The sequence below is a fragment of the Lacerta agilis genome, chromosome 2, assembly GCF_009819535.1.
Source record: "Lacerta agilis isolate rLacAgi1 chromosome 2, rLacAgi1.pri, whole genome shotgun sequence".
In the NCBI taxonomy this organism is placed as follows: domain Eukaryota; kingdom Metazoa; phylum Chordata; class Lepidosauria; order Squamata; family Lacertidae; genus Lacerta; species Lacerta agilis.
In genome coordinates, this window is record NC_046313.1 from 6,542,373 (window position 1) to 6,569,971 (window position 27,599).

Genomic DNA, 27,599 nt, shown 5'->3' on the forward strand with positions numbered 1-27,599 from the left:
AGCTCTGTCTTTGGAGCGAGGGGCATGGAATCTGAATTTTACCACATTGCTAGGCTTGATCCATTTCCATTTGCATGAGAGGGGAAAGGTGCTTGAGCTTCTTGTTTCTTATAATGGGTTGCTGTGTTATTTTATACACATGCTCACCAGGGAGGAAGAATCAAGGCTTTGCATCTCCACCCCCCCCCATCCTAGAGAAGGATCGTGCTATATGGGTTTGCATATCCAGCAGTGTCACTCACCTGGTGATTAAGCTTTTGTCAATGGAATAAAGATTAAAGCAATTTTCAATTCTCTCTCCAGCAGTCACTCACCCCTGATACACCTCAATCATCTGGACCAGATTTAGGGGGGGTTGGAGGGTTTAATAAAAATGGCTTCTCTCCTTGTTCTGCTGATAGACATCTTACCAGCTGAGTGAGGCCACTGGGTATTATCCAGTGTTCTTTAAAAGTATCCCTTGAAACTGAATCACTAGCATGCCATTTGTCTTGCATTGTTCAAGAATCTGTAGTCTGCAAAAATCACAGGTTAGGATAAAGGGTAGAAGCAAAGGTGTTTGTCTAATTTGTTCCACTTGTTTGCCCCTCTCACATGCATGTAATAACTACATAATTGTACACCTTGCCAGGAAACAGAACAAGTTGTGAAATTTCTTTCTCTGGTTGTTCTTAGTGTCTGGAGCAGCATACCTGAAAGGTGGTTCACACCTGAGGGCATCTTCCGATGTAGGATGTTGACAGATATGTGCGGCCCCCTCAATGGTGTTGATTTTATAGTATGTGCTGACTGTTTTCACACACGAGTCTGTCAGCTGTAATAATGCTATGATTAGCATCTGTTGCATCAGTGAGAGAAGAGGTGTTTTTTTGACTTCTGGCTATTCCATAGTGGTAAGAAGCTTGGTTTTAAAAATAATAATAATAATAATAATGAGGTAGAAAGAAGATGAAAAGTAAACCCCATATGCAAGAAGTAGAACGACATTTCCAACATCAAAGAAATACATGCTTCTGGTTCTACAGGTTTTAATTCCCAACACCTTTGACAGATTCTGAGCAGGGCAGACATACTTGAGAGAACTCCACTGGAGGGCACTTTTAAATCACGCTGCTCTGCTCTGCCTCCTCCTCTGAACACAAGAATATCCCTGCCAGATTAGACCAATGGCCCATCTAGTCCAGCGTCCTTGTCCCACAGTGGTCAACCAGATGCCTATGAGAAGCCCATAAGCAGAATATGAGTGCAACAATGCTCTTGCCCACTGCTAATTGTCTAGAAAAAGAAGTGTCAAAACCATATCTGTCAACTTTCCCCCTTTTTTAAAGGGAAATCCCCTTATTCCGAATAGGATTCCTCGCAAGAAAAAGGGGAAAGTTGACAGCTATGGCCAAAACTCACCATGGACACCTCCCTCGTCCTCTTAGAATGGCAATGGAGCCCACCTGGGAGGTGCTGGACCTGAGTTCCAGCTGACAAAAACGCTCTGCTCTTGCCACTAGTGATTTCCAGCATCTGGTATTCAGACCGTCTCGGCCACTGGAGGAAGGACGCACCCATAATAGCAAGAAGCTACTAAGAGCCTTCACTGCAGATGGTGACAGCAGTCATGAAATTAGGAGACGCCTGCTTCTTGGGAGAAAAGCAATGACAAACCTAGACAGCATCTTAAAAAGCAAAGACATCACCTTGCCGACAAAGATCCGTATAGTTAAAGCTATGGTTTTCCCAGTAGTAATGTACGGAAGTGAGAGCTGGACCATCAAGAAGGCTGATCGCCGAAGAATTGATGCTTTTGAATTATGGTGCTGGAGGAGACTCTTGAGAGTCCCATGCACTGCAAGAAGATCAAACCTATCCATTCTTAAAGAAATCGGCCCTGAGTGCTCACTGGAAGGGCAGATCATGAAGTTGAGGCTCCAGTACTTTGGCCACCTCATGAGAAGGGAAGACTCCCTAGAAAAGACCCTGATGTTAGGAAAGATGAAGGGCACAAGGAGAAGGGGACGACAGAGGATGAGATGGTTGGACAGTGTTCTCGAAGCGACTGGCATGAGTTTGGCCAAGCTGCAGGAGGCAGTGGAGGATAGGGGTGCCTGGCGTGCTCTGGTCCATGGGGTCACGAAGAGTCGGACACGACTGAACGACTGAACAACAACTAAGAGCCTTATCCTCTATCCTTCCCTTTTAAAGCCACCCAAGTTGGTGACTATTACTCCTTCTTGTCTGATATTCATTTCTAGAAAAGAAACAGTTTGGTTAAGCCAGATATGCATAGTGACCATCTTACTGTTTTCTGAAGTGTTTCTCTGAGCACCTGGCCAAGGATGAAGGGATGCTGGGGACTAGCCACTCCCCAGATCCTGACATATTGCCTGTACAATTGGAACCATAGTATGCCACAAAAAGAGAAGTCCCACCAGAGAGGACAGGGCTTGAAGGTTATTCATTTACTTCATTTATCGCCCCCCCCCAAAAAAAAATGACCCCAAGTGATTTACAAAATTGACTTAAAACCAAATTCAATGATAGAATAGAAATAGATGGATCTAATATATTCCATTCCACTAACAGAGGCCATATTCACTTAAAAACTTCTAAATTAAGGGCTGAAGGCCTGGGTTAAAAGAAAAGTTATGGCAGGTAAGCAGGGCCAGCTCAGCTGTTAGGCAAGGTGAGGTTCCTTGCCGGCACCGCTGCCTCCACCAGCAGCACAGAAGCGTCAGCATTGGTGTGGATTCGGAGTGAGATCTCACCCCAAATCAGCACAACATTGTCACAGATCAGTGCTGATGGTGGTGGTAGATGAGGCAGGGTGTGCGGCAGCAGCAGAGTGGGCAGGGGAGGCAGCGGCAGATATGGTGGCGGCAGGAGAGGCCGCAATGGCAGGACCGGGCAGCATTTCCCATCGCACCTCAAGCAGCAAAACAGGATGCACCGACCCTGCAGATAAGGTGGGGGAGGCTTAATGAAATGTTGAAACTCCACTCCCTGACTTCTGACATTTGGGATCAAAGCATGCCCTCTCTGCAATTTTCTTAAAAACTTTTCCAGTGACGAGCATTTCACCAAAGGTAAGGGTCTGTTAGCAAACGTCCCGCCCGGGGCAAGTTGTGAGACTGACCCCCCCCCCAGGCAGGGACAAAGCCTGAGTGCATTCCTGGCTACTCGAGTCCAGTGGCACATTGATATGCCATTGTTCCCCAGGGTGAAGAATAACACACACAAGCCATTAAGGCTTAACTATTTTATTGTAGATAAGATGCATAGTATGTCTCTGCTTGCCAGTTCAGTAAGTCAGAGCTGTGCATAACGCATCTAGCATCTCTCTTGAGCCAGAACTGAAAGTGAAAGTAAAGATATACAATAACATCACATGATTGAGAAAGCAGACAAAACAGCTGTCTTTCTCATGGGAAAAACACAACTCATACCAGCCTCTCTGCTGCTTTTGCAGCTCGGTCTGTACCAATACCCTAACAGGGTGATGGTGGCCATTCACTCACCAAAATAATTTGAGCGCTGGTAGGATTTCACCTAAAATGTTGCTTTTCACCTAAAGTAAAAGTTAGAATTAATTTGAGGGTCGCTCCGCAGGTGACTCATCCAAAAATTTGGAAGAACGCCCTCAAGTACTGGCAAATTTGCTCAGGGGAGATGGTTGCACATCTGCATCTCAAAGTAAATCAATCCAATCGACTTGAGCAAGAAAGTCAAGTCATGGCTTGCAAGGAAAGGCTGGATGTTGCATTCTGCTCTGGTCATCTGTCAGATTCTGAGAGGAAGCAGAACCCACCCACAATGTCACCTAGCAATAATATTGGGTGCAACATCACAACAGCAACCAACATCCTTATTTCCATCTGACTCACTCCTAGCAGCAGCTTGGAGCTCTCCTGCTCACAAAGGCTTCATCGTTAATGCCACGTGAAAGGGCAAGGGTGTGCATGCATAGCTGCCCTCTCCATGAATGGGCATGAATGGGCAAGCCCACACTTAGAGGAGTTCTATGTGTATGCAAGATTCTGGATGAGGGTACCTGTGTGAGTGTCTGGAGGCAGTTGGAGGATGGATGGCGGCTAACAGATTGAGGCTGAATCCTGACAAGACAGAAGTACTTTTTGGGGGGACAGGGGGCGGGCAGGTGTGGAGGACTCCCTGGTCCTGGATGGGGAAACTGTGCCCCTGAAGGACCAGGTGTGCAGCCTGGGAGTCATTTTGGGCTCACAGCTGTCCATGGAGGTGCAGGTCAATTCTGTGTTCAGGGCAGCTGTTTACCAGCTCCATCTGGTACGCAGGCTGATACCCTTCCTGCCCGCAGACTGTCTCGCCAGAGTGGTGCATGCTCTAGTTATCTCCCGCTTGGACGACTGCAATGCACTCTAAATGGGCTACCTTTGAAGGTGACCCGGAAACTACAACTAATCCAGAATGCGGCAGCTAGACTGGTGACTGGGAGCAGCTGCCGGGGCCACATAACACCAGTCTTGAAAGACATACATTGGCTCCCAGTACGTTTCCGAGCACAATTCAAAGTGTTGGTGCTGACCTTTAAAACCCTAATCAGCCTCGGTCCAATATACCTGAAGGAGCATCTCCACTGAGGTCCAGCACCGAGGGCCTTCTGGTGTTTTCCTCACTGCAAGAAGTGAAGTTACAGGGAACCAGGCAGAGGGCCTTCTTGGTAGTGGCGCCTGCCCTGTGGAACACCCTTCCACTAGATGTCAAAGGGGAAAAACAACTACCAGACTTTTAGGAGACATCTGAAGGCAGCCATGTTTAGAGAAGCTTTTAATATCTGAAGGACTATTGTATTCCAATATTTTGTTGGAAGCTGTCCAGAGTGGCACAGCAGGAAGGATGCCAAACTCCTGCCTTTCCCCTCTTGCCCTTCCATTGCCCTCTGATCTTATCCATTCTCCTCGAATGGGGACTGAGAGGCTGGCCTCCGCTCTCCCCACATCCACTTGACAGAGTCTTAGACCTCTGCTTATCTGCTTATTGCCTAGCAACGCTCTGGCCGCCTTCCAACTCTTCCTCTTCTTGAGAGCTAACAGAGTCTTCCCTGGGAAGGGGAGTCAAACTGCCCTTTCTCGACTCAGTCAGCCAGCTCTCATCTGCAGAGTCAGTCCCTCGTTCACTTACTTCAATTTCTGAGTCTGACTCTTCCCCTGCGCTCTGGGAGCCCACGTTCCTGACATCATTGGAAGATGGTGCATGTGGGATACTTAGGTGGTTTCCCATCCAGGCACATACCAGACCCCCAGACCAGCTTAGCTTCAGTAAGGTGGCAGCCCCAATTGCTTTCACGTGTGATTGTAATTCATTTTTATCACATTTCAAACCTACCATCCCCCAGGGTAGTTCTCTTAGTTCTCTCCCTTATATGTTGCTTATGGCAACCCTGTGATGGTCAGTTAGGCTGAAAGACAGTGTCTCAAACATATTGGCTAATTTGTATTTGGGTGGTAGCAACTCTAACAGAATGGCGTTGCTAACAGAACAGGCTGTGCTACCTGTTAATAATATTACAACAGAGAGGTGTCTAAATGTAAATAAGCAATTGGGCATCACATAATTTTTATAGTCATATTAAATTGGGAGCCACGAGATGTATAGAAAGCCACCTAGCAAGGCTGTTCCAGCAAGTTAGTATTGGAATTACCAAACCTAGAATAAATTTGCTAAACTATAATTAATTCAGAGAGTTCCTAAAATGCATAATTTCTTGTGCAGCAGCTTTGCAAACTAAGCATTTTAGGTAGATCCCCCTTAGCATTTCGCTGGGGAATTTATGTTTACTTTGCTGTTTTGCAATGGTGTTTTAATTGCTGGCAGGCAAAAACCAAACCCAAAGGAAGGCCTCATATTACTTTTTTTCTGAATTAACCAAGCCCATATATTGCAAACAGATATAAAGCAGAAGCTTGAGAGTGTCATATTAGAGGGGACCCTTTCTTGCTTTTCTGCTGCACCGACGTTGTCTTACAAGGCTTGGGCATGAGCCGACAACTATACATGGCAAACTCCATCCATGGAAGAAGAAGGTCCTCTTCTGCCTCTGACATATGTTGTCTAAGCAGATGTAGACTGCGTGCATCTTCTATATCCCAGCCTGGTGGAAGAAGTAGACTTGGTGGCTATAGCACCAGGAGTCTCTCAACCATAGGTGGAATCAGAAGAATTTCTTGCGTTGGAGGCTACCAGATTGGGGGCTATGGAGGTCTTGCTGCTGGACATCACATTACCTATGGTGGTCAGAGCTATTGTGGCATTCCAAGAAGCTACGTTGAGCTCAGAAATTATGCTGGCAGCGGTCAAAATGACCATTTCCATGAAGTCAGCATCAACAAACACCTCCTAAAACCACTCTGTATAGGAGTTGACCCTGAGATCCAGAAAATACGCACTAAAGAGAAGGAACAGATGAAATCTCTCAACAACCAGTTTGCTTGCTTCATTGATCAGGTCAGAGTATGAATGACTAGTCATTCATTCATTCATTCACTCATTCACTCATGAAGTAGGAAGTGACAAATGAGGTTTCTTTCTATGGGGCAGTAGCTGGTAGATGACCCAATGCAACATGTGGTGGGAGGAGTCAATCCAAGAGCAGGTGCTTGGTCTGTGTTCAGATACCACAAAAGTTTGCACATGAAAGGAATGTTTTGATCTGAAGCAATTTTATGCCAGGGCTCTTTGAGGTATGGTGCGTGTGTATGGGGAAGGGGACAGGGGTCTGCTATTTTTGCTCACTTCAGTATTTATTCATTTTGATACAAAATGACTGCAAGATTCAGCTATGAATAGTGTACTTGCATATTAGTTATCTACTTGTATCATATTAAGTATTGAATGAATGCCAAATATCCTGAATGCTAATGTACCATGTGCACCAAAGTGAACCAAGTCTAAAATAAACTGACCATACTGCATTTTTAAAAGTAAATTGTGTTCATACTTTAAAAAAAAATCTAAGTGTGGCATCTGATACCTGTTAGAGAATCCTGAAGCAGAATTCTTGCAGTATTTTGATGATGTTGGGGTGGATGCTATTGTTACAGCAGACTCTACCATTGTCAAATGTAATGAACCCCTGCGTAATTTTGCTAATTGTGGAAAAGCTTTTTTCTTCCCTCTAATTCCTCTAGATTGATTCCTTGAAATAGCCAGGACAGTCCCAGTTCACCATAATATGAAATCTGGTGGACACTTCAGGTGTAGCAGTCAAAAGAAAATGTCCTGTGTGAATTATTTAGGCATTTGATGGAATTCCACACAATGATGGGCAGTTCGAAAGTGCAAGCATTAGATGATAGATAGATAGATAGATAGATAGATAGATAGATAGATAGATAGATAGATAGATGATAAATAGATAGATGATAGATAGATGATAGATGATAGATAGATAGATAGATAGATAGATAGATAGATAGATAGATAGACGATGATGATGATGATGATAGATAGATATAGATATAGATAGATGATAGACAGATAATAGATGAGATAGATAGATAGATAGATAGATAGGTAATATATGATAGATAGATAGATAGATAGATAGATAGATAGATAGATAGATGATAATGATGATAGATAGATAGATAGATAGATAGATAGATAGATAGATAGATGGATAGATAGACAGACAGAATAATAAAGCGGCTACTATGTTAAAGCATTATATGGGGAGTGAGTAGGGATGGGGGTAAAATTCAGTTCAGTTCACCCATGAAAAGTGAGTCTGCCTAATCTGCACTTTCCAAAAGAAAAAGCAAACCAAAACACAGAAAGTTGTCTTTCTTCAAATTTTGCAGCGCAGTTCTCCAGCCATGTGTACAAAAATGCACATCCTGGGATAAGTATTGCATGAATGAGTGAAAATAGCATACAAAATGCATTGTATTAGGGAAAGTTACAGGTGGGTAGCCGTGTTGGTCTGCCATAGTCAAAACAAAATAAAATAAAATATTCTTTCCAGTAGCACCTTAGAGACCAACTAAGGTGCTACTGGAAAGAATTTTTTATTTTATTTTGTTTGTATTAGGGAAAATCACTTTGCTAAAACGTGTAGCTTGGGCAAAATTGCATACAAAAACGGGCATATTAGGATACCTCGACACTAAAATGCAGGTGAATTTTCTTGAGGGCTCCCCTCCAATGTAAACTGATTGCAGATATGAAGAATTGACTTAACATTGGGGAAGTGAGAAATAGAAAAGTTGAAATTGTCAGATTCACCCATCCTTAGAACTGACAAAGCTGGACAGCTGGATATAATCTTCCACACTGTTCTTATAGATTTTCAGCTGCAAGGCTTTGTACAACGTCACAACATGCATTACTGTAAGCAGCTATGCCGTTGCAATTAATTTTCAAAGTACACATGCTGTGCACATCTATAAGAGCAATGTGGCAAATAATACGTGGGAGAGAGAGAAAAGGTAAAAAGAAAAGAGCTGTGTATAGGGGTAAATAGATGGGCATCTGTTTTTAAGGACAGGTGCGATACACTATTCTGACAATATTAAAGAAGGTGTGTCATCCTTTGACCCACTAGTCTTTCTGAGACTGTTGCACTAACTGTAGCAATAGCCATAGAACTGTAGATTTCGAAGAGACCACAAGGGTCATCTGGTCCAACCTCTTGCAACGCAGGAAATAAAGCTAAAGAATCCCAGCCTCTGTTGAAAAGCCTTCAGTGGAGGAGAGTCCACCATAAACAAATCTATTCATTTTCTGAGAAATCTGCAAAACTGGTGTGGGTGGGTGTATTGATAGGCAGATGGTGGGAAGATGGGTGATAGATAGACAGATGGATCAGGCATAGGCAAACCCGGCCCTCCAGATGTTTGGGGACTACAACTCCCATCATCCCTAGCTAACAGGACCAGTGGTCAGGGATGATGGGAGTTGTAGTCCCAACACATCTGGAGGGCCGAGTTTGCCTATGCCTGAGATAGATACAGCTTTTCTTAAGCGCTGCAGCTGAGGCCGAAATAGAATGACTTGCCAAAGGCAACCCATTGATAATCTATGACAAAATAGGAACTGGAGCATTTTACCTCAACATGCTCTTGACAACACAACTATGCCACTTGAATTTAGCTTCTTTCTTGTCTTTAATTAACACTTATTCTTCTGAAGGTCCCTCTATTTACATTTGATTTTATGTTGCTTTTAGGTTCTATGGGAAGGCATTTTTTCAGTGGTGACTTTGCTCCATTTCCTCATGTACATCATTTTTATTTAGAATGCTTGCTGAAACAAAACAATGTCTTTAGCAGGTGCCAAAATGGCAACATTAAAGACACCTGCCTGCCATTCAACAGAGGGAGTCCCAAAAGTACAATGTCACCACAGTTCTGACACCATGCAGAAGGGATCTCCTGACAGATGCCCTCTCCTGCAAGATGTCCTGCAAGAATACATTTGTTAATGTATTGAAGTTCTCACCCTAGGCCACTAGGGGTGTGTGTATATAGTTCATTCTGCTGCAGTTTTCACTCAGGTCCGCATATGCAAAAGAAGGATTGTAAAGTGACGTTCAGGGATTGGTTAACTGCGGAAAGTTGTTACTGTTGCTTTGTAGCTGAGTTCTATATAAGCAGGCTGCTGAGGCCTTCATCTCAGTTCTGCCTGAGAATAAACAAGAGCTGTTTGGAAATCACTGTGTCGTCTGCTGTGTCCACCCATGACATAACAACATTGATGTGCGACTAACTGTTACCCAGAGTGAAATTTGGAAGACTAATGCAAAATAACTGTGTGTGGCTTATCCCTCTCCCCTACAATCCCTCCTTCCATCCCCTTGCATTTCAGATTTTCCCTTCTTTGATTTCAGGTCCGAGGCCTAGAGCAGAGGAACAAGGTTTTGGTAACCAAATGGAATGTCCTGCAACAGCACATGCCACCTGCTAGGACAGATCTCGATTCCCTTTTTGCAAGATGCATCTGCGGCCTACGCAAGCAGCTGGACTTCTTGCAGAATGAAAAGGAGCAAATGGAACCGCAGCTGCAGAACATACAGCAGAGCATAGAGGAGCTTAAATGCAGGTAGGTATTGGCGATGCGTGGTCATGCGCTGGTGGAGCTTCATTGTGCCAAAGATTTGGTTTAACACTTTGGTTTAAGTGTTTAGAGGCTGAAGCATACTTGCAGAAGAGAAAGAACAATCTACAGTATTTGTCTTCTATATTTTTTCCTTACATTGGATCAGCATAGCTGCAGAAATAGGGATGCTGCTTAAATTTGATGCTTGTGAACTCTGTGCTGAAATGTTTTCTCTAAATCCGTGTGATTTAAAATTGTTGTAAGTTGTAAGTCCATCGTACTTAACAAGTACGCTGGAAAAGTCCTATACCAGTGACTGTGATGATAAGAAGGGGTTAAGATCGGAACTATGATACAGTGGTACCTTGGGTTAAGAACTTACTTAATTCGTTCTGGAGGTCTGTTCTTAACCTGAGGTACCACTTTAGCTAATGGGGCCTCCTGCTGCTGCCATGCCACCGCCACACGATTTCTGTTCTCATCCTGAAGCAAAGTTCTTAACCCGAGGTACTATTTCTGGGTTAACGGAGTCTGTAACCTGAAGCATCTGTAACCTGAAGCATCTGTAACCTGAGGTACCACTGTATTGGGAATAAACAACAGAGAAAACGCAGGAACAAAAACAAAAAAAGATTTTCTCCGGATCAGCCAGAACATGGGAAGTCCCATTAAATTATTTAATTCGGAATATATAATTGGCCTTTTGGGGGTGGGGGGGACATGATGTGGCATGATTTAATATGTTATTAATGAAAAATTAATAAAAAATATTTACAAAAATAAAATAAAATTGTTGTAAGTTGCTCTAGCCACTAGAAGGGGTAGGATGGAAGGATGAGAGAAAAAGAAATCTCTACATAAATAATAAAATAAAATAAAATGCAGTAACACAGCTCCCTACTCTTTACAGATATAAATAAGTGGACAGGGTGTTCCCTTGTACACATAGCAATTTACAATATTTCATTATTGCAAGTGCATTAAACTAATGGGCAGGGTTCACCTAACTGATGCTGTCAGCATAGACCCCCCAAAAAATTGCTTGAGGGGGGTGTAAGGATAATCCCTGGAACAGGAGGAGGGGAGAGGGATTGTTCCATCTGGCAAGGGGCAATGCATGCACAGATGGAAAATTTGCAACACAACAATGTTGAATTCCACCCATTGTATTTTTTTCAACATGTGCAAAGTACCGAGGGTTGGCACATGTAGACAGAAGCAAATGCACAATGCGTTTAAAACTTACAATATCCATTGTCCTGAATTATGTATAAGAATCCATTTTTTGAGAGAAGCTTTTTTAAAAAAAACCAAACTTGATGATTAGTTAACCTCAGAATACAGCAGGATGTATTGACGGGTAAACAAATGTGAAGACTGTTAGGATGTTCAGTGGTTGCTCATGAGTAATGCGACGCCAGGCAGAACTTCTAAAAACTAAGTTCTTTATTGTGAAAGCTATGTACAGTGCAGTAGCAATTCAAGCGTCCATCTCAATCCTCCGCAGAGTCCCGGAATGAAGTCTTTCAGTTCTTTGTCCAGCAAAAAAGCCGTGGGATCCTGAACCCTCGCCTCCCTCTCCCACGTCCTTCCTGCATCCTGACCTGGAGCATGGGAACCTGACCCCTATCCCCACTTTCCCTGCGGTGTTGAGGCTCTCTGACCCCTTCCAAGCCCCTGCACCGCCTTCCTGGCTCCACCTCCCCTTCTCCGCTTGAGGAATGGTCGCTTCCTGCCAAGGACGGGGAGGAGGAGCTTGTGAACAGCTGACGTGGGTCTCTGTAGTCCAAACGCTCCCGCGACACCGGCAGCCGCGGGGAGGGGGTTTTCCTGACAAAGACAAATGGAAACAGACACAGACTGATCTGCCCACCCCCATAGAGAAGTGGCCTAATGACGTTAGTGTGGTGTCGCCTTGCAGACATTCATGCCTGTGTGTTTGTTAAAAGAAGATGCTGTGGGACCATATGCTAAGCTTACCAGATTTGTTTCAATGAATCCAGGGACACTTTTCAACTTCAGTTGAATTCAGTGGGTTTTGTCAGGGGACTGATTTGTAAATCTGGGGAATGTCCCTGGGAAACGGGGACACCCGGTAACCTTACCTTTCCTCACTGCACACACAAACATCATGGGACATGTGGGTTGGTGGAGTTAGCACACTCATGCATACTTTCCCCTTTCCCCATACCTATTCTTTCGCTTGCTCCCTCCCCATCTATTGCAGTGAGCAAGACCCCAAACGTGTCATGAACATAGGATAGGATGCAGCTGTCTGCTCCTGTTGTTGTTTAGTCGTTTAGTCGTGTCCGACTCTTCGTGACCCCATGGACCAGAGCACGCCAGGCACGCCTATCCTTCACTGCCTCTCGCAGTTTGGCCAAACTCATGTTAGTAGCTTCGAGAACACTGTCCAACCATCTCATCCTCTGTCGTCCCCTTCTCCTTGTGCCCTGCATCTTTCCCAACATCAGGGTCTTTTCTAGGGAGTCTTCTCTTCTCATGAGGTGGCCAAAGTACGGGAGCCTCAGCTTCAGGATCTGTCCTTCCAGTGAGCATTCGGGGCTGATTTCCTTAAGAATGGATAGGTTTGATCTTCTTACTTCCATGTAATTCAGTCTGTGCACATCATAAGATTTGCAAGTCTTTGGGCTTCCACTGTTGAACAACCAAGTCATGGCATGCCCTCTTTCTCTGCTGTCTCCATACAGGTACGAGGAGGAAATCGACAGGCGCACGGCTGTAGAGAATGATTTTGTTCTGCTTAAGAAGGTCAGAAATTCAGGTTGCTGTAGGGCGATTTGTACTGGCATTTCATAAAAGAGAGTCTGTGCATACTTTTAACCTCAGTTAATGCTCAAAGACGGTGCACACAGAGGTACATCAAAATCTGTATTTGCATTCATCTGTGCTCATGCAGCATGCAAATTCTCTTTTCTTTTCATAGGAGAAAAACATACCCTTTCCCTCTGCCTGCCTTAGAGGAATAATCAAAATCATAAATGGGTTAGAACCTCCACAAGTAGAATGCTCCACTTGTAGGAGCACTACAAGCTAGCTAAGGCTTAGTATGCCATTCTATTTTATTGTATTTTATTGTTACTGTGGTGTTTTAGCGACTGTTGTTCTCACTTGCACAAGTTGTTATCTATGTGTTTTACTTGTACGGGCCTATGGCTGTAAATAAAATTCTATTCTATTCTATTCTATTCTCCACTTCACCCATAAGCCTGCACTGATGTTTTTTTTTTTTTTTAATCTCCCTTGGCTGGGGGGTACCACAGTGTGATTCAATTAATCTATGAGTGCTTCCAGAGTGACTCACTATTTTCAGGTGGGATTCAATCACACATTGGCAAATTCTGGTTGCGCATTTAAACTGTCAGCATTGTCTAATCTCCCTGAAAACATATCAGGATAAATGCTTAATAAACAGGCTGTCTAGAAGCACTGTAAGTTAAGCAGTTTTGAGTTTCAACCATGCATCACCTTTCTTTCTTTCTTTCTTTCTTTCTTTCTTTCTTTCTTTCTTTCTTTCTTTCTTTCTCTCTCTCTCTCTCTCTCTCTCTCTCTCTCTCTCTCTCTCTCTCTCTCTCTCTCTCTCTCTCTCTCTTTGATGTAGCCAAAGCTCATAAGGTGTGTTTTGGGGGGTGGAGATAGTTTTGATGTACAAACTTCCCCACTTATTTCCAGGGTAATTTTGAACTGAACTCAGAACTGTATGAAGTTCAAAATTACCACAAAATTGACCCAACCCCAACCCCAGTCTTCCTCATTTCTGCAGACACTGTCTGATCTTTTCTGCTGACGTTGTCTCAGTGGTGGCAGGAGCAATAATGACTGCTGCTGGTGCCTTCAGGGGGCAGTAACAGCATCCCTAAGGGACACGGGTGGCACTGTGGTCTAAACCACTGAGCCTCTTGGACTTGCCAATCATAAGGTCAGCGGTTCAAATCCTCGCGACAGAGTGAGCTCCTGTTGCTTGGTCCCAGCTCCTGCCAACCTAGCAGTTCGAAAGCATGCCAAAAAGTGCAAGTAGATAAATAGGTACTGCTCTGGCAGGGAGGTAACATATTTTTTGCTCCATAAGATGCACCTGACTGTAAGACGCACCTAGTTTTTAGAGGGGGAAAGGGGGAAAGCCCCGGGGGTTTTTAGGATCAGCTCACAGTTGTGCAGCTTCTTTTGCAAAGGGAAAAAGCCCTGGTTTTTTGAGGAACAGCTCAAAGTTGTTGAGCTTACTTTGCAAAGGGAAAAAATCCTCTTTTTATGGGGTTCAACTCACAGTTCTGCAACTTCTTTAGGAAAGGAAAGGGAGCCGTTTCTACAGTTTCCAGACAGAAAATCTACGGTAATCAGCCAGTCACATGTCGCTGGGGAACCAAACAGCTTCTGTCTGCAGGACATTCAACAATGGAGGCCTGGGCAAGGGGGCGGGATCGGAAAGGGAGCCATAGATTGACCACACATTCACTCCATAAGATGCACAGACATTTTCCTTTACTTTTTAGGAGGAAAAAAGTGACTCCTATGGAGCAAAAAATACGGTAAACTGTGTTTCTATGGGCTGCTCTGGATTCGGTGTTCTGTTGAGCCAGAAGTGGCTTAGTTATGCTGGCCACATGACTCGGAAAACTGTCTGTGGACAAACGCCGGTTCCCTCGGCCTGTAAAGCAAGATGAGTGCTGCAACACCAGAGTCATCTGCAACTGGACTTAACTGTCAGGGGTCCTTTACCTTTACTTTTTTTAATAGCATCCCTGGATATGAGAATCTCTGGGACCATTCAACCATTACAATTCTCAGGAGTCATGTGATCTTGGGGGCAAATCTCCAACATACATTACTTCCCCCAAGAATATTGTGGGCAGTAGTTTTCTCTTGACAGCACCCTTAACAAAATACAATGCCCAGGATTCTTTGCATGAGCTCAAGGAGCATTAAATGTGCACATTGGATGTGTAGTTTAAGTACATGGTATGGATATGCCAGTGTTTCATGTCTCAGTAAATGAATCAACTGCTCTGCATTTCGTTTAGACAGCTGAGGTCACAGAGCCACTGGGAAGCTTAGGGCATCTCTGATCCACTGAAGGAACCTTGTCAAAAGCACAGTCCAACTCAGAAATTTGAGAACCTTCCCCGAATCACCCCAATTCACCTTGTAAATCAGGGTAGATATACAGCCCATGCACACCCCAAGAGATCCCAATGAATAGCAATAACTTCTTTGACTGTCGAAACAAACAAACAAAAAAAGTTCCTTCCAGTAGCACCTTAGGGTAAAGGGACCCCTGACCATTAGGTCCAGTCGTGTCCGACTCTGGGGTTGAGGCACTCATCTCGTGTTACTGGCCGAGGGAGCCGGCGTACAGCTTCTGGGTCATGTGACCAGCATGACTAAGCCGCTTCTGGCAAACCAGAGCAGTGCACGGAAATGCCTTAGAGACCAACTAAGTTTGTTCTTGGTATGAGCTTTCATGTGCATGCGCCGAACAAACTTAGTTGGTCTCTAAGGTGCTACTGGAAGGAATTTTTCTATTTTTATTTTGTTTCGAGTACGGCAGACCAACACGGCTACCTACCTTCTTTGACTGTGTTTGAGCCAAAAGCATCTGAAGGTTTCCTGTCTCCACTTTGCAGGATGTAGATTGTGCTTTCTTGGAGAAGGTGGAGCTGGAAGCCAAGGTGGAAACAATGAAGAGGGAGGCTGAATTCCTGAGGCGTGTGCATAAGGAGGTAAAAAAATCCTAAATAAGTTTTGATGGATGCAATAATGGAATACTGATTGGTATAGGTTTTTTTTGTAAAATATGCAGGGATTTATGGTATGTAAAATGAACCATGGAAAGAGAAGAAGGGAAGTCATTGATATCTTAAGGATGTAAAATGAGTATTTCAAATTGTAAAACAGAAAATTTAATAAAAAACACACACACATACCGTATATCGCGGCGTACAAGGTGACTGGGAATATAAGACGACCCCCAACTTTTCATGTTTGGGGTATACTCACCCAGCTCGGGCTCCATGGCGGCTGAGGTGGCGGCGGCGGCTGGAGCAGTGGGGAGAGCCTCCCCTCTCGTCGTACAGGAGCCCGTCGTGCTCCATGGTGGCTGAGACGGCACACGCACGCACGCTGAGATGGCACATGCACGCAGGCAGCGGCGGGGCGGAACCACGCGACGCGTCGCATGACATTGCTGCCATACAAGACGACCCCCGACTTTAGAGAAGATTTTCCGGGATTAAAAAGTCGTCTTGTACGCCGCGATATACGGTATATATACGGTATATAAAAGGAGGTAAGAAATCCACTCACTGGTTATCTCCCAATGAAATAGGCACTATTAGCTTCTAGAGAAAGTCCAGGTTCTGAGCCTTTTCTCATATGAGATACCTTTGGCCCTCTATATGTTGCTGAAGTTCCCACCAACTACAGTTCCCACCAACCCTAGCAAGAATAACCAATGGCCAGGAATGATGGGAGTTGCAGTTCAGCAATGTTTGGAGGGTCACAGGTTTCCCACACCTGACATAGGGCCTGGGAGTCACCACACTGTATGCTCATCCTCCACTATGCAGAAAGAGTACATGGCCCTAGTTCTAATACAGTGGAACCTCGGTTTTCGAACATCTTGGCTGCCAAACGTTTCGGAAGCTGAACGCCGAAAACCCAGAAGTCAATGCTTCCATTTTCGTTTCGCAGTTTCCCCCATTGAACTTGCTGACTGCCCTTTGATCCTCACTTTTTGAACGTTTCCACTGGAGATCTATGAAACTAACATAATGTAAATATGGTCTTCACATAGAGATTCCAGCCAATGGCTTCCCACTAGCTAACTCACACAGCCTTCCCCAACCTGTTGCCCTCCAGATGTTGCTGGACTCCAGCTCTCATCAGCCCTAGCCAGCATGGCCAGCAGTCAGAGATGTAGTCCAGCAAGACCTGGAGAGCAACGGATTGGCAAAAGTTGATCTCACACATTCGGCATTCCCAAATGACATTTTTGGCGGTGGGATTGTTCATTTGGATGGCATTTCCAACTGGTTGGTGGCATGGTGTGGGTAGTTCAGCTTATTTATTTTCATCTGACCCTTATAATTCCCCCAAACCGTTTTCACCCTTAACATGAGGAGAACTCCTGTAAGCCATTCTGGGGCCATGGAATAGACTGGGATAGAGATAGATATTGCCTTTATTTTCAGCCCAAGGAGAAGCATTTGTTATATAATGTTCAGTTTATTTGACTCCCAGAATATATAAATCTTCTCAGGTTAATTGAAGGGGTTCACAAAGGCAGATTACTTGGGGAATGTCAAATAACTGTTTAATCTGCATCCAGGACCTGTATGCTTCCTATAGTGTATCTCTACTTCTGGAAACAGCCCACAAGTTGAAGATGGCATGTATCATACCAAAATGGGTTGGGTTGTCCTAAAGACTGGCGATCTTTTCTACACTTCCGCAATGGCTGTCTACTCTTTCTGTTTTCCTGGGTTTATAAGTACCATTGTATTACTGTAATGACCCATGGTTCAATAATAGCATTGTAACGGGTGCTGTTGGTTGGTTTGGGGTTTGTTTGTTTGTTCTGTACATGGTATTCAGGTCTGGCTCCAGTTTTGGAGAACCTCCTGGCACCCACCACTACTGCTCTCCCTCGTAGTGGCACTGCTGCAGCCAACAGCCTCCCCCTCTGTACTGGCTGGGCTTATCCATTGGCAACAGCATAATGAGCTAGGAGCCAAACAGCTGTTTAGATTGGTAGCTGTTTGGTATATGGCTGCCCCATTGTAGTGCTAGCCTTGCTACAGGATACGCTTCCCTGGTGGGTCCTGGCAAATGCCCCAGTAGGCCCAGTGCAGACACCTGGGCTCACAGAATTCCTAACTGGGTCACCTCCAGTTGTGGAATGCCCTCCCCAGGGACACTTGCCTAGCACCTCCCTTGATGTCATCTCAGCAGCAGGCAAATACATTATTTTTAATTCATTCAGACATTCTAATTGCATGTCGTTATCCCCTGTGTTTGGTTTTATGTTGCTCCCTCTAATATGCTATTGATTATATTGGGGTTTTGTTATAATAGTTTTGCTATTGTGTTTTGTATTTCGTATTTTTGAAAGGTAGGGGGGTTAATAAATGCTCAAAATAAACATATAAATCTCCTTAAGCTTAAGCATTTATAACACAGACACCAGTAAATTATTTTCTTAACTGTTCGGGAATGTGAAGAATGGAGAACACTTACTGGATATTCAAACCTTAGGAGGTTGCTCTGCTGGAAAATCAGATTCAGTGTCAAGCTTCAGTCATGGTGCAGATGGATAACAATCGAGACCTGGACATGAACGCCATCCTCCAGAATGTCGAATCCTGGTATCAGAGCATTGCACAAAGGAGCAAAGAAGAAGTGAATACTTTGTACCGAAGCAGAGTGAGTAACCATACTGACGTCTTGTACGGAAGCCCACGGGGCTCATAATATTGTTACAAAATGCAAAATGTATTTGTGACTGCAAAGGTTATAACAACCATGCAAGACTAGAATGTGTGACAACAAGGAACTTTACTGGAATTGTTCAACTCTTACAATCACATCTGTTAAGGTTAGCCAGAAGCGGGGCTCCTGGTAGCGTCACTGATCTCAGAAGTTTGGAGATGATGGTGGCACTCTGGGAGAGGAGATGCTCTGTGGCAGCCCCTAAGTTGTGGAATTGCTGCCCCACAGAGGTGCATCTGGCACCTTCAGTACGTAGCTTCTTCTTTACCTTGGCCTTTGACAGCTAACATATATGTTGATAGCTGGAGTCCAACAACAGGTGGAGGACACCAAGTTTACTATATGTGGTTTAGTGAATGGAACTACTCAGAAATGGAAGTACCCTTCCTGACAGTTGGATGACATTGTTTCTTGGAAAACATAATAATAATAATAATAATAATAATAATAATAATAATAATAATAATTTATTTATACCCCGCCCATCTGGCTGGGTTTCCCCAGCCACTCTGGGCGGCTTCCAACAAAATATTAAAATACAATGGTCTGTTAAACATTAAAAGCTTCCTTAAACAGGGCTGCCTTTAGATGTCTTCTAAAAGTCTCTTTGACATCTGATGGGAGGGTGTTCCACAGGGCGCGTGCCACTACTGAGAAGGCCCTCTGCCTGGTTCCCTGTAACTTGGCTTCTCGTAGTGAGGGAACCGCCAGAAGGCCCTCAGCGCTGGACCTCAGTGTCCGGGAAGAACGATGGGGGCGGAGACGCTCCTTCAGGTATCCTGGACCGAGGCCTTTTACTGTGCTGTATGCGTGAAAAGGATCTTTAGGTATTAGATGTGAAGTGCCTGTGGAAAGCAATTTAATGGCATGATGTTTGTACATCATGGTTACTTATTTTACGAGCATTTAGTACCAGGAACTCCAGGACCAAAGATGCCAAATTAGCAACGATCTGAAGATCAACAAGCGAGAGATTGCAGAGCTCAGCCGGATGGTACAGAGACTGCAGTGTGAACTGGGAAAAACCAAGAAGCAGGTAAACAAGGGAAAACATCCACTGTCTGGGAGTGAGGGGTGGGGAATTTGGCACAGCAACCTCTTGTTACCAGCAGGAAGCTATCCCAGCTGTCCTATACACACATTTCCATATATATATGTATGTATAAAAGGTTCGATGCAGTAAAAACAGGACAAATGAAGTTGTTTTTTTTAAAGAATCTTATCTGAATAGTTGGGCATGGTTTAAAGCCAGCTGGTTGCCCCCAATTCAGAGGATACAATGTGTGTGGTATCGGCTCTATCTCGGTTTGCTACTGATGTCCAGCAACTCAGTAATATATGCAAAACTCGTTGCATTGCTTTATAGCCGCAGATGCAGCCCTCTAGCCCTCTATATCTGACACTTGGGATTCTGCCCAGGCCACACCCCACACCAGCCTTACTTTGCACTCTCCTGGAGTGTTTTTGCCTAGCCGGACTGGGTGTCGCCTGGGGTCGGGAGGTCTTTGTCTGTGTAAGGACTCTCAGTGGTTGCTCCTGAGGAAACAGGCTGACTCCGAACTTCTACAAACTAAGTTCTTTATTGTGCAGATATTTACAGTGGAGTTACAGTAAAGACGTCCAGCTCATCCCTCTGCAGAGTCCGGGAATGTCCGTTTCCGGTTTTTAGTCCAACATAAGAGGCGCGGGATCCTGAACCCCCGACTCCCCCTTCCACGTCCTTCCTCCCTGCGAAATCGGGGCGCGGGAAAAGGTCCCTGTTCCCCGCTTCCTGCTTGGTGCTGAGGCTCTCTGATCCTGTCACAGCCCCTGCCCCGACTTCCTACTTCCATCTCCCCCTCCCCACTGGAGGAGCGACCGCTTCCTCCACTCGGGGAGGAGGACGACGAACTACGAACTGGAGGGGGTGGTTCCCTGTAATGCAAATGACCCGGGAACGCTACCTGCCTGGGCGAGGGGGGTTCCCTGACAGTCTGGGTATGCAAAGAATGCAAGACAGTATTAACCTAATTCCCACTACCGTTGAGTAAACATGGCATGCTGGCTTCCTTCAAATTTGGACTAGGTATGTGGAACTTTAGGCACTCCAGATGTCATTGAACTCCAACTCCCACCATCTGTAGCAAACACGGCAATTGTCAGGGTTGATGGAAGTTGTAGACTAGCAAGATCCAACGGTCCACAGCTTCTCCCTTCCTTCACTAGAGATACACTGATTATTATTTTTTTAGCAGCATGCTGGAATTTTGAATGTACATCTTGATAGGTTGAAAATTTAAAGTTCTCAGATGAATCTGACGACGACGAGTGGAAATTTGATTTCAAAGGATGAATGTCCGTTTTCAGTGAGCCTGTGCCTGAGGGAAAGTAGCACCTCTTGCTTTACCAATTGGCAGGTTGCATGTCTACAGTTGGCCATTTCTGATTCTGAGCACCGTGGTGACTGCAGCCTTAAAGATGCACAAGAGAAATACGACGATCTACACAGTTCCTTGAACCGGTCTAAAGATGAGTTGGTATGCATGCTACGCAACTATCAGGAGCTTCTGAATGACAAGCTGGCACTGGATATTGAAATAGCTACATACAAGTCACTGCTGGAGGGAGAAGAAAACAGGTATTCCTTGACTACTTTCCTACGGGATATAGAAAAAGTTACTGTCACTGTCTAAGCTGTCTAGTTCAACTGAATCCAGGACCAGTTATAACATGCATAACTGGAACTGTACCACTAATGATGGTGGGCAGGGTAATTACAATATATACCTATATACCGGCATAAGAAAGCAAGTACATTAGGGACTAAAACCTTTATCTCAGACATGCTAGTTTCCTGTGTGCAGGGTTTTTGCAAGCCATTCCACCCCATCCCGGAATCAACCTCTACTGGTAGAACCTGCACATGGTTTCACTATGCCTTTCTTTGCCATTGCAATTGCATATCCTTTATTTGGCTAAAATCCTAGATGCACAGAATATCCACTGAACCGCACATATTTGGCCATTGTTGTTGTTGTTCAGTCATTCAGTTGTGCCCGACTCTTCATGACCCCATGGACCAGAGCACGCCAGGCACGCCTATCCTTCACTGCCTCTCGCAGTTTGGCCAAACTCATGTTAGTAGCTTCAAGAACACTGTCCAACCATTGAGCTTCGAGAACACTGTTCTCGAGCTAGTAGCTTCAAGAACACTGTCCAACCATATTGAGGCCATATCCCTTAATAAAAATTTTCTCTGAGGGAAACCCACCACCAGGCAGTGTCCCCTGTGTAAACTTTGGCACCTTTTTAGGTGCACATGTCAGATTTATCAAGCATAGATCTTGAATGCAGAACCGGCCCAAGACATGTTACTGCCTAAGGCAAGGAGAAGGAGGAGAAGTTTCCCCTTCCAGTTTCATGTACTGAAATCAACTGGACTGGCAACTGAATCTCACTTCAACACTGATGATGCAATAGCATCCTCCAACAAACCAAAGGGAGCAAGGCTAGGGGACCAGGAGAGGTGATGGAGGAACAGAAGGGAATGGCTGGGTGCTCAAGAGGAATAGCCATGGACTGCTACTGCTACCTTTGAGTGTAAAATATGAATGAAACAAACAGGAGATAGAAAGCCTATATCATATACAGGTACACTCTAAAGATGGCCTGCAGCTCCCTGTTCAGTGTATGTTGGGTGGCTTCTTCAAGTATAATGTGGCAGTGGCCCACACAGGGCTTTAAAAATAATAATTATTATTTTGATGAAGTAATAATAATAAATAAATAAGAATAACATGTGTACCCCATCCATGAGACCATTCCATTGTAACTATCCAACCTCCCAAAATTTCAACACCTCTTGCGATGGTTTGACCCCTTCGACAGTACAAGTTCTACAAACACCTTCCATATCTCCTCAAAATCATTTCTCCTGCATATTCCCCATCTTACCTTAATAGCACATGTCAATTTATCCTTAATTGCTATATCCCGTGGGGGCGGGGGCGGGTTGGGGAGGGGGGCCGGCGCCACTAGCCCCTATGGATGAGACGGCCCTGGTTCCATGTATCCTGTTATATTTGCTGTTGCCTTTTTGTCTACCACTTTGATCATTTTCTACAGGGAAAAGTAGTTTATACATTTTGTAAGTGGAGAGGGTGATGGATAAACGGGAAAGATAAATAGTTATCAGAATATAATCCCTACCTCTATTAGAAAATGCAGTTTCTCACGTGATCTATATTACATCTCTTTCCCAAACAGGATATTTTCGGGGAACCTTGCAAGTGTAGGTAAGTAATAGCAAAGCTTACTTGTTGGAATTCCAAAGATTGCTCTCTAGAAGTGGCTTTGTCACGTGCAACAGAATGAGGTGGAAATAAGGTGTTAAGTGTCCTAAAGTGGTAGGAGGCTGGACTACTTTAGACTGCCAAGGGGGAAATTGTCCCTTCAAAACAAACAGACACCAGCATCAACATTATTTGCAAGTAGAAAGCTAGCACAGTGTCAGGCTTCAGGGAATTGTATCCTTTCCACTGTGGCAGCAAAGAAGCAGATAAAAAAAGAAGAGTTCTTAACAAGTAGTTTATTCAAAAAAAAAAAAAAATCACAGAAAGAGACAAAGGCATACGGTCTCTCTGTAGATAATAGTGTTGGTCCAAGTAAAGTTTCTCCCCCTTCATCTCTCCTATTCCACATCACCCCTGCATTGGCTAATCTGAGCTTTCTGTTCTACCTCGCAGTGGTGCCTCGCTAGATGAAAAACTCGCTAGACGAAAGGCATTCGCTAACGAAAGGGTGACCCACAAGATGAATTTTCCTATGGCCGTGACTCGCAAAACGAAAACGTTTTGTGATCCCCCCCGTAAAACCGCACTTCCTCTGACCGTGCTTCACAAGACGAAATTTCCGCTATACGACAACACTCGCGGAACAAATTAATTTAGTCTTGTAAGGCACCACTGTACCCTCAATGCCCATCTAGTCTTGGGAGGGGGGGTCAGGAATGCTTTCCAAAGACACTGAGTCTGTCAGCTGTCTCTCCCCGGGTGTTTCTTCTTCCTGCTGTTCCTCTTCCAATATTTCCCAGCTTTTCCCCTCTGCAGCCTCTGAACTATGCCCTTCTGCAAACCACTGTTCTAAATCTATACTGTCCTCTTGTTCTCGGGAAGATTCAGGAGAAGGGGAGCAGCCCCCACCATTCCTCCTTAGTCCAGCCCCTGATACACAGCAGGGAGGAGACAGGTATTAGATTTTTAATTCAAAACTTGTGATTTGCAATGGTCTATTCCACCACCACGTTCTGCTGCATGTACATAGGTTGCCATCTTTTTCCTGGATACGTCCTGTTTTTCAAGGGTAGAGTCGTCATAGTGATCCATAGTTAAAAGTAGAAGTCGGCTAATGTGCCCTCTTTTTTGCTCTTCAAAATATGGCAACCCTGTCTCTGCCACAGTACCATTCTCTATCTCAAACTGACAGCATCTCTCTAAGATTAAGGTAAAGCCCTTGAGATGCCAGAATTTGCACCGGTGGGACGCAATGCATACAAAACTCAACTGCAAAGAGCTGTAAGGCCTCCCCAAATATATATTAGATCTCTGGGGAAGTTCCATTATTGCTGTACCCAACTAACCAAGAATGCTATTGTGATCATGACTGTGATTCCTATTGCAGCGGTGCTTCCTAACCCAGGTAAAGTAGCTGATGACTGTGGCAACGAACCAGCATATGCCTCTCTAAGCAGAGGGCTCAGCAGCAGAAGTGGGAAATATAGTCCTGGAGGCCCAGGGAAGAGACAGAAGTCGAACCTCAGAGGTGCAGAGTGCTATGTGGCAGGATACACATCGAGAAATGTACCTAACACTGTGGGTAGGCTGTACATCCTTGGAAGTGAAGATTTCAGCCCAGGCGGTGGGTACCACACCACCAGTGGTGGTGGCAACAGCGATGCCTCCAGAGCAGCTCAGAGACCCAGAGGTGCTAACTGTGCAAATGGTGGCTGTACCACTGCCATTGTAGGAGGTAGATGTGTCAGTGGCTACTCCAGTGCTGGTAACGCAGCTGGTGCATGCTGTCACGCACATTCAGGCAACCATGGTACGAAAATGTCACCGTGCTTCAGCAAAAGCAGCAGGATGTGAACAGCAGCTCAGTTCCCAAGGCTAGGACCAAATTACGTAAGAAGAAGAAAAGAAAGAGGCTTCCAATAAGAAATGCATCTTATAAACCACAACACAAGAATTATTATTATTATTATTATTATTATTATTATTATTATTATTATTAACTTCGATAGGAATTTCCATGTGCACAGTGGTTCCTTCCTCCTGCAGTAACTCCTGTGATGGAGCCTATGTTGGTCCCATTTCACAGATGAGGAGCTGAGGCTGAGAGATTGTCCAAGAGGTAGTCCAGAACAAATTAAGATGTCTGGATTGTGGGTTTAAAATAATTACTTGACCTCCATTAAAAGTTCTATGATTTTGCAGAAAGGCTGCCATGTGTGGGCCGAGTTCCTGAGTTCAACAGGAACAAATAATGTTTCACAGGGAATCACATCAATAACCCAACTAGCCCAGGGCTGGCAGCAGTGCTCCAGGGCCCCCTTTCCTGGCCTTGGTATTCAAAGTCCCCAAGCCCCTTTAGGAATTCCCATGCATGTGTGGAAATCTCTGCAGTGAATGGCAACATTTTATAAGCCCAGGATGGCCAAATGTTACTCTTCTGGCCTTGAAAACCCATTAAGGTTTTGCAAACATTGTGCGTTTTGAAGAGTCATGTGAGTCTCCACAATGAATGCTTGCAAAGCCCTGGCTTATGTACTTCCTCATCCCCCCCCCCTTGCTGACCTTTCAACCTTTTGCAACCAAAGTGGGAGTGAAACACTGTTATAGAGTCACAAAAAAATGACTCAGCTTACTAGTTGACTTGTCACCCAGTAGAAAATGAACCGATGCTTCAGGGCATGCTCAAAAGCATGGGACAGAGGTACCAACTTGAATAGAATATGGGAGGGGGCAGGTAAGCCCCGCCCTGTGTAATCGACCACAAGACATGGTGCACACGCACCATTTGAATGGCAATGCCCATCAACTTTGTGGGGCTTGTAGGAACCTCTGATGTATGTGTCTTTAAGTGTGGAATCTGATTGTGTACACCTGAATCCTATTAGCTGGGATACAGGTATTTTAGTTGTAACCTGTTCCCCCCCATTCACTCATTCAGTTGTTTTCCTCCCTCCTTGTGGGGAGGTATCATCGCTGTGTATGATTCTTTAATAAACAATGGCTGCAGCTTAGTAAGGACTGCTTTGGCAATGTTGTTTCCTCATTGCCGAGGTCCAGGGTTTTCCCAGAGACATTACAACCTCGGTCTCTAGCAGTTGGGATCAGTGGATTGGTAGTTTTCTAAAATGTGTGACCCACCCCCCTGGAGCATTGATCCAGACCCTCTGGATTTGCAGCTACACAAAATAAGCAAAGTCAATTTTCAGGAAAAGAGAGAAGTTTATTGAGTACTAAATTAGTTGTGGTCCTTCTCTAGGAGTCTATCCCCCATCTTTTAACACATACCTGCAACTGCTTGGGAACTGTTCCACTAGGCTTCCATTCCCTGCAGTTCGAGAGTTTACGTAAAAAATGGCAGGCATGTGAACGGGAGGATGTGATGCCAAAAGGCGGGAGGATTGTGTGTGGAGGGGCTGTGCCAACACAATAAGCACCTCCTTGCTGTTGTTTCATCATTGCATTGCATTATTAGGTTTTTGGTGTCTTTTTCAGTGTTGGCTTAAAAAGAATGTTTTCAGCCATCCTATGTTGCCCTGCTGGGATTGGAAATGTGGGGAATGAATATACAATATTTATTTCACCCTCTATTTCACGTCTGAAGTTGTTTCTGTGCACAAAATGCATTCTGTTTTAAATCTCCAGTGTGTGTATCAGGCCGAATTTTCCTTTGTGAGCATCTGTAATTTGCAAATGCAACACTCCACCACCAGCTGTTTTTTGTTACAAGAGACAACTCTTTTCTGCTGTATATACAATAAATTATATGATGAAACAATACTGCTCATTTGTGTATGTGTGTGTTATTATTTATCTCTGTTAAGGATGGGTAAATCTAGAGATGGGAGACAGATTTGCAGCAGCAATATCTACATTCCCCATCATCAAAGAGTAATGGGGCAGTCATGTCCAGAGCAGATTATTCCATGTTGTTCTCCTAGCAGGGCCAGATCAATATATTTTGGCACCAAGGTGAACCTCAAAATGGTGCCTCTTCTCCACTAGGTAAGGGGTAAGTGAAGATCTACAGTGGAAAGGTAAAGGTAAAGGGACCCCTGACCATTAGGTCCAGTCGTGTCCAACTCTGGGGTTGCGGCGCTCATCTCGCTTTATTGGCCGAGGGAGCCGGCATACAGCTTCCAGGTCATGTGGCCAGCATGACTAAGCCACTTCTGGCGAACCAGAGCCTCGCACGGAAATGCCGCTTACCTTCCCGCTGGAGTGGTACCTATTTATCTACTTGCACTTTGACGTGCTTTCGAACTGCTAGGTGGGCAGGAGCTGGGACTGAGCAACGGGAGCTCACCAGGAGGTAAGAAAGGTTTCCATTGGGATCTGCTGCCCCATAGAACCTGCTGCCCAAGGCAACCGCCTCACTTTGCCTCATGTGTGGGTCAGCTTTTCCTGTCAGACAAGATGATAACACGTTTCATATTATAACTCACCATCGAAAGCAAAGTTTGTGCCTTTCCCTTTCCCATCTCTTGTCCTCAGATTAATTCCAAGTCCACACCCAGTACAGTAAGCTATTTTAACATTCCAAAGATACCTGAGGGTGGGGGGTGGGTTGTCTTGTAATAACCTACGTGTCACCTTAGGGTTTGTTGTGACTGCAGATACAGAGCCTCCCCCTCTAAGCAAATTTAATTAATCTCATGTGAAAAGAGCTACAAGAAACCGGAGGAATTGTCTTTCATCTGTTCTGTCCTAGGCACCGAAACAAAGGAAGAGAACACTTAGGAAGGAGAGGATAATGTCCTATTTTCA

General features: G+C 44.7%; 1 protein-coding gene across 1 annotated transcript in view; it reads left to right on the forward strand.

The window, feature by feature from the left end:
- Window positions 1–2,882: 2,882 nt before the first annotated feature.
- The window catches only part of LOC117043012 (keratin, type II cytoskeletal 71-like), a 41,412-nt gene continuing 16,695 nt past the window's right edge, over window positions 2,883–27,599 (forward strand). Inside the window, exons 1-9 of the mRNA XM_033142635.1 lie at window positions 2,883–2,954; window positions 6,115–6,468; window positions 9,851–10,062; window positions 12,771–12,831; window positions 15,702–15,797; window positions 18,331–18,498; window positions 19,475–19,600; window positions 20,961–21,181; window positions 22,810–22,838. Of these exons, the coding sequence (XP_032998526.1) occupies window positions 2,883–2,954; window positions 6,115–6,468; window positions 9,851–10,062; window positions 12,771–12,831; window positions 15,702–15,797; window positions 18,331–18,498; window positions 19,475–19,600; window positions 20,961–21,181; window positions 22,810–22,838 (1,339 nt within the window). The remainder of the gene's footprint in view (window positions 2,955–6,114; window positions 6,469–9,850; window positions 10,063–12,770; window positions 12,832–15,701; window positions 15,798–18,330; window positions 18,499–19,474; window positions 19,601–20,960; window positions 21,182–22,809; window positions 22,839–27,599) is intronic.